This window comes from Thunnus maccoyii, chromosome 8, assembly GCF_910596095.1.
Source record: "Thunnus maccoyii chromosome 8, fThuMac1.1, whole genome shotgun sequence".
NCBI classification, from domain to species: domain Eukaryota; kingdom Metazoa; phylum Chordata; class Actinopteri; order Scombriformes; family Scombridae; genus Thunnus; species Thunnus maccoyii.
The window spans coordinates 35,127,952-35,135,748 of NC_056540.1; the positions used below are offsets into that span (position 1 = coordinate 35,127,952).

The 7,797-nt window shown below is 38.1% G+C and overlaps 1 protein-coding gene across 1 annotated transcript; it reads left to right on the forward strand.

Moving 5' to 3' along the window:
• Positions 1-138: 138 nt before the first annotated feature.
• On the forward strand, positions 139-4,039 carry LOC121901311 (probable pancreatic secretory proteinase inhibitor). The gene is made up of 5 exons (XM_042418017.1): positions 139-231; positions 895-1,233; positions 1,784-1,815; positions 2,951-3,063; positions 3,818-4,039. The coding sequence occupies exons 2-5, from the start codon at positions 1,179-1,181 to the stop codon at positions 3,861-3,863; spliced, it is 246 nt and encodes an 81-aa protein (XP_042273951.1). The 5' UTR covers positions 139-231; positions 895-1,178; the 3' UTR covers positions 3,864-4,039.
• The last annotated feature ends 3,758 nt before the right edge of the window (positions 4,040-7,797 follow it).

Below are 7,797 nucleotides of genomic sequence, written 5' to 3' on the forward strand. Positions count from 1 at the left end.
TCTCATGTGTTTGTTTAGTGCCATTTATGGATAATTCCAGTGTCTAACTGATGTGAGTTGTAGAAATTCCTCCTTCCTTCCCAGACCTAGATGGGCTGGACTTAGTCTCAACCTAACGGGCCACACCTGAACTGATAAGAGGCCTGGCTCAGGCCTTGCTCAGTCTTTCCCTTTGTCTACTGCAGCAGGTTGACTTCTTCTCCAGTTGACTGTGCATAAGATCTTCTTTGAGTAAGTTAAGGAAATTTGTTGTAGTTATTGTGCTTTCTTTGTCTAATGACCAAATGAGCATTTTGAATTAAGATTTAAAGTATTAGAGTACCTTTTGCATACTGATTATCACTTTGATTAAGATTTACTAGAGTACCTTTGTTTGCTGATTGTTGTTTCATCTGCCTTTTTAAGCCTTTAAATCATCTATGACAGTCAACTATATGTTGAAAAACCTGTTTACAAGACAATGAACTGTTGAACAGCTCTCATCTCTGGTCCTCTGGCTCTTTAAATAACCCAGCTACCACAAAGTCAAGTTTTTACATGTGTGTTTGAATATTATTTGAACTCTGTTCAAAGCCACTGACAATTTGAGTTTAATAATTAAGAATAGTTAAGATGAATTGTTCTGTAATGCCTCTGCTTGTGTAATTGATAGACTCACCATTTAATGAAGTTAAGGGGGCTCCAGCCCTTTATTAGGTCATACTCTCTGACAGTTTGGCGTAAATAATTTTCAGCTGCATCGTCAGTATGAAAGGTTCTATATAATTGTAATTGTGTTTATTTGTGTAAATATGTTGTTGTGCAGACTCATGGCAGAGCCATGCTTGTTTTTCTGCCGCTGTGTTTGTGTTGGAGTCACTCTGTGTCACTCCTGACGTTTTTCTGCCCTGTCAGCGATATTTTGGAGCAGACAGGAATGTTGATCCTGAGATTAAAGCCTCAACAAAAGAGAGCAGCAGCCGTCACAACAGAAGCTCACATAGTTTCAGACGACAACACAGAGCCCGTCCTCTATATGACAACAGCACACCGCACCAAACATCACAACCACAGAGGACGTGCACACAGACACATCTACAGACACTCGGACGCCACAAAATCCAATCGCTTCAACTTCCTCTCAGACGTTTCCAGACTTTTTGTATTTTGGTTTTATTTGAGTTCCTGAGTTTTCATCCATGATGTTTGGCAGGACTCTTCTACTGGTCTGTGTGGCCATTTTCTTCTGTGCAGGTAAGACTGGATCAGTCTCGTAATAATGTAAGTGACAGATTTGATGTGACAGTTGATAAAAAAATGAAATCAGAACAATAAACGTCATATTTGAAAATATAATGGCAAAAACATCCAGAATAAAGTTGAGCATCATCAAATATTTATGTCAGTTTTCACTGTATGAATTAGATTCCTCCATGTGTACAGAAATAAAGTAAATACACCTGCAGTTGCAAAGGATTGTCATGCTTAGTCTCCTAAAACTGTTGTACAGCTTGTGATGATAACATGACTTTCTGTTTACAAAGCTGATTGCTTTTGATTGGATGTCACTACAGATGTTTCATATCATGTCACAAAACCCTTAAACCACTGAGACATTTCTTGATGATTCAGTCTGATTTATTAAACCTGTAGACAGTCAAATGTTTGACAGTAGTTACAGAGAAATGAAGAAGAATTTTTAACGCAAACTGTAAACAGACCAGGTGAGGCAGTACAGAGTCATGTGTGTGAACATGCAATAGTGGAATAATTGCCCTAAAAAAGTTTATTGTTCCTTTTGCAGATGCTGAGGATAAATCCAGACTCTACAGGAGGGTAAGTAAACAAAAATCATCCTACAATGTCTTTTGTAAAACCTGAACATGTTTTAGTAACTTGAATTCAGAGTTTCAGTAAATGTAACTTAAGGAACTAGTTTAAACATCATATTCACTTTTAACCAAAGTTTCCTTGAACATCTTAATTGTTTGACAGTATCATTTGTAGATAATCAGGTCAAACCCTGAAACTGATTTGGTGTCACGTGTGTTGTCCCTCAAGTCACTAAATACTGACCACGACAATAATTTTCATAAAGTCTGAAATATTTTTTAAACTTTTAGTTAACAAAGAGCATTAACTTGATCAGAATAAAACAAATTAAACCAATAAATATAAGATGATATAAGTAAGATGATAATCAAAAATTAAGACATACAATTGGTAAAATCAGGATAAACTCTGGTAGAAGTGTTTTTAAATAAGAAATTAAAATGTGCAAAGACTGAGTGAAAGACTTTGTACCTTCTGTTTTGAATTGTGTTTGGAGCAGATAAATGCCTGTATAGAGAATCTGAGACTAAACTCATCAATAAGATGTGAAAATCAATCTTAAAATGCGTTTATACTGCAGTGATGTAGTGCTGCAGTAATCCAGGTGTGAGGAATTAAAAGCATGTCAGACATTTAATGATTGAACAAACTTCATGGTTTGATGTGTAAAACACGAAACAGGCTGATCTCCTCTAACAAGGAACTAGCAGATGGCAGTAATCAGGACTCAGTAACAAGAATAACAGTTTTACTGATGCCAATAAAAATGTTTAGAACTCTAGTTTTTACATTATATAGACATTATCCAGCTAACATTTCTTGACCCACCACCAGAGAAGAACAGTGATGTGGAGCAATTTCCAAAAACATTTGTGTATGTCTAGTGCCAACTCACTGGCTTTCTTTGGCACTAAACAGTAAAAACTTGTTATATGAATTAAAATAATGTATTTTAAGGTGTTTAGTTTTGGAGGTTCAAATTATGAGGAAATGTAAATGTATACAAACTGCTGTTGACTGCAAATCCTCAAACTGCTAGTGTATAATCTGAATGTGGGTAACAACTTGTGTCTGACCTGTAATGTGAGAATATCAGGCATAACATGTGGGATGTTGTCCTCTCAATTTGCTGCTGCAGCCCTCCTGTGTAGGAATGAGCGTGACCCAGGCATGTCCTCTGAACTACTCTCCAGTGTGCGGCAGTGATGGCGTCACCTACCCAAATGAATGTTCTCTTTGTGTCCAGAGATTGTGAGTCCTTTAACAATCAACAACAAACAGATTAATCTCTCTGTTTATTCTGTAACACTGACCCTGTTTTATAGAAAAGACTCAGACCTCCTTTATGTTACAGGCTCATCATTTTCCTTCTTACATAACACTAACCATCTGATAACAACTCACTTTAGTAGTTAAATTTGTTTAAAAAAACAACTTTGAACTGGTTTGATTCAATGTCTTTACATCTCTCTAACACTGTTATTTAGAAACATCATTGTCCTCTAATCTAAACCATGTTATTAATTCAACTGTGTTGATTAAAGACTCCTAAAGTTAACAAAGCACTCATTTTGACCTAAACTATGATATTTTCCTAACTAACTATAGTTTAACCACAGATTGTTAGTTTATGGACCAATCACAGAATCAGGACTTGTGTTGATGACCAATAACAACTTCAATCTGGGACTTATTTAGAGCAAGGCATGAATGTTGATGCAAAAAACGATGAAACATTTGTAGTGTTTCATCATTCAAACATTTAATTCCATAACTTAAGTTTCATTTATTGTGAGCTTCTATGTTTTGAGGCTGAATGATTGATTATGAAATATAACCATGTCAGGGTGTAGGTCTACATCAGCAGCTTTATCATGCTGTAAGAACACCAGACTGTAGTTCCTCTAAACTGACACCCATACACAAGTAGATACAAAGGTAGAAACAGTGTACAGTAAAAACAATTTAATTGTTGATCACTGATTTATTGATCATGTCTCTTCAGGGAGAAAAACGCAGACATTTTGATTGTCAAGGATGGACCCTGCTGAGGATCACATCATCAAGATACTGTGTAACTGATGACATCATTACATGTATTTTTGACTTGTTTGAATGTAGATGTTAGTAACCACACACAGCTATAATTTTATAATGATGTGCTCATATTTCTGTAAAGTTGTTTTTCACTGAAATTTTTTCCAATAAAGATTTTCCCTTTGTCTGAGTCAAGCTTCATTACTTTGATGTATGTGGGTTAAAAACCACTCCAAAGTGGCAGAAAACTGGTGGGGGCCAAGAGGCTGGTAATGGGTATGAGTTTGTCATGGTGACTCTTCCCATTTTTTGTTAATGACTAAACAGTTGAAATGGAGAGCCAAAGGAATTCACAAGCTGACACATGTCACTCAGAGTTCCCAACGCCGTTTGCCTACCAAGGAGAAGGCGATAGAGGGGAAGACAAAGGGGAGAGAGAGGAAAGAGAAACAGGAAAGGAAGGGTTTTCAATGTTTGAGTTGTCAGAGATGGGTTTGGTTTTGGGTTTGTTAAGGTTTCTGAGTGTCCCTTGCAATGTGATCCTCAAATAACTTGTGACAGGAAGTAGCTAGAATTTTGAAAGTTTGTAGTTAAAAGTAAATTATTTTAAATAAAGGCATATAAATAAATATTGAACATTTTATAAAATATCTTTATTTATGGTTTATTTGATAGACAGATACAGTGCACATAGACAAATTGAAAATGGCTATCCAATGCAAGGATCATAGTGTTTATAGTGTATGCTAATTTGCTCCACCCATCTGTATAAAGGCTTTTGTGGAAAAAAAGATGAAAACAGTGAGGTAAAAGGAAGGTAAGCTGAATATAGCTAGATACAATAAAACACACATTTAGTAGTAACCTAGCTACAGAAAAGTAGACAAGAGTACAGATTTGTTGCTGTATCAACCAGGATGTGAAGTGAGTTCCATGACTTTGCTCCTTTCACAGAAAATTCTGTCTGAGCAAAATATGGTTTGCAGAATTAATAAATTAATACATTTCTAAAAACTGGACACTCCCCATATCAGTAAAATGGAAAAAGGGGAATATAAATATTGGTTATAGGCAGAAAACTGATATCTGTAGGGGTACCACCTTTAATTATTTTTGACAGGAAGGTTGTAGGATGAAGGGAGTTGGTATGCTTATTTGATGTGCTTTGGGCATGGCTTAAAATGATTATTTTTTTGCTGCCACAACCCAGACTGTAGGTGGTGAGTGTACCAAAGTTGGCGTGGGTGAATGTGTCATCCAACTGCACATGTGTACTAAGTTTGGTGCTCCTAGCACTTTCCTTTGGTATGGCTGCCATAGGTTCACCTTCAAAATATGTTATTAATTTTTTTCAAAGTATCTATATTTTTTATATCTCAAGAACAGAAGGTCAGTTAGGGTTAGAAAGATTAGATCTAGATACAGTCAGGTGGCAAGATCAGTGCACAGTCCATGAAAATCGGCTTTAAGCTCAGAATAGTATAACAGCCACCAAGTAGACCCTGATCCAAAGTGGAGACCTTGTTCTCCTGGAAAAGTTGGGCTGTCACATCCCTGCACGCCACCAGACATATTAAAGTGTTTGTGTGTCTGAATCTCATAAGACTATGTGTCTTGTAAATGTATAAGCATTACTGGTCACCCACCTATCTCCTGGAAGGTTAGGGTAGAGTAAGGTGAGGTCAGAGAAACACAAGGGTTAGGGTTACGACATTGAAAGTATCTCAATGACTCCCTCTGCTTTATCTGTCGACTCAGCAGTTGAAATAGGGGGTCAAAGGTAATGCACTTGCTGACGCACATTGTGGTCCAAGACTGGCACGTTCAGAGCCCCCAAATTAGATCGAATGCCACCCACTCCCAAGTCTCTATGACTTTTGGTTCCCAAGTTATAGAGCAAAATGTCCTACCCATTAGAAATGAATGGGATGAAAAGTGTGGAGGCCAAAATCGACCACACAGAAAGTATTTAGGAGCACGTTTCAGGTCATTTGGAGTCTATTCGTACCACTCATGGAGTGATTATTCAAATGAAAGTGTAAAAAAGAAAGAAAAGCAATATTGTCTACTCTGGCATCATCATCATCATCCAATCTCCTTTGCCTGAAGGAGTGACGTGTCCTAGTGAGAATTTTGTGCTCCCTGCAGCTGCAAACATAGAGCTTGTAGGCCTGGTCCAGCTTCACCAGGGGGTCCAGGTTTATGAGTGATTTCTCCAACACTGTCCAGGGTTTGGAGCTGTTTGCAGGCAGGCACATGGCAGGAAACTGCACCATTGGCCTGATGCCATCTTATTCCTCAGCAGCCTGCACATCCTCCTCAGGCTGGATGGTGTCCTCCTCTGGCTTGTGAGGTGCTGGTTGTGAGGGTTAGGGGTTAGGGGGTTGGGGTTAGGGGTTAGGGTTAGGGGTTAGGGGGTAGGGGTTAGGGGTTAGGGTTAAGGTTAGGGGTTAGGGGTTAGGATTAGGGTATGGGGGTAAAACGAGGTTTGTCTCACTGGACAAAACGGGACAAACATGAATAACTTTTGATAGGGAGGTCATAGAGACTTGGAACCAAGCTCCATCCCCACTAATTCAGGAACGGCCTTTCCAACAGTACCACCCATGAGCATGTGCGAGCTTCCGGTCCTGAGATACGTCACTTTTGAAATGGCTGTATCTCAGGAACGGAAGGTCGTAGAGACATGGGTCCAAGACTGGCGCGTTCAGAGCCCCCAAATTAGGTCTTACACCACCCACTCCCGAGTCTCTACAACTTTTGGTTCCCGAGTTATAGAGCAAAATGTCCTCCCCATTGGAAATGAATGGGATGAAAATTTCAGTATGGAGGCCAAAATCGACCATGCAGAAAGTATTTAGGAGCACGTTTCAGGTCATTTGGAGTCTATTCGTACCAGTCATGGAGTGACTTTTCGAAAAATCTTGACACCCATGAGAGATGAGGTAGGTGTTAAGGTATAAGAGGTAGGTAAGTATTCTAAAGGTAAGTTGTGGACTCTTTGGTCTGGCCTGTGTTTGTGTGTGTGTGTCTGTGTGTGAGTGTGTGTTTGTGTGTGTGTGTGTCTGTGTGTTTGTGTGTGTGAGTGTGTGTGTATGTGTGTGTGTCAGTGTGTGTTTGTGTGTGTGTTCTCGTTTTTCTATCCTGGTGGGGTCCACAACCTGACATATCACTCACACCGTGGGGACCGATTTTTCCCGTGGGGACCGAATCCCGGTCCCCACAGGCTCGAGCATTGCAATCAATAGAAAAGAGGCTCCTGATGTGCCTGGTGACATTTTTTTGAAAAAAAAACTTGGTCCCCTGGGGATTGAATATCACTTCTTTGTGTATGCCCCAGATGTCACACTCGGTACTGCAGTGTGTGAATTTGCACTGGTGGGGACCTTTTCCTGACGTGTGTGTAACTGTGTGAAAGTGTGTGTATCATATAAGCTTCATATTTCATAGAAAGTATGACAGTCTGTGCAGTTTAATGTGATTAGATTTTTATGTTATCAAATTACTTTTTCTAAAATCAACAAGGGAACACATTTAATCATTAAACTTCCTTTCAAAGTGATTTTGTTCTTTGGAAGAAACTAATAATGACATTTTTGTTGGCCTGAAGTAGACAAAAATATAAATTAATAAATACAAGAATAAACAATTATTTGTAAATAAATAAAAGGTCTATTTTTGTAATGTTTCTGATATTTATTTCGTTTATTGTGCCCCACATACTTGGAATAAGCTTCAACAAAACTTTAAGTTTATCTCATCTATACTGCTGAGACAATTACAAGTTTTAATTTCTAATTTTATTAATTGTAACTGTCAATGCTTTTATTATTTTTATTTATTTTTTGTTCTCATTGTCAATCCCTACACTTTAACTTTTTAGCATTGTTAATTTTATCTTGTTTTAAAATGACGTAGACATGTATTGTTCTTTTATTTCTATTTGAT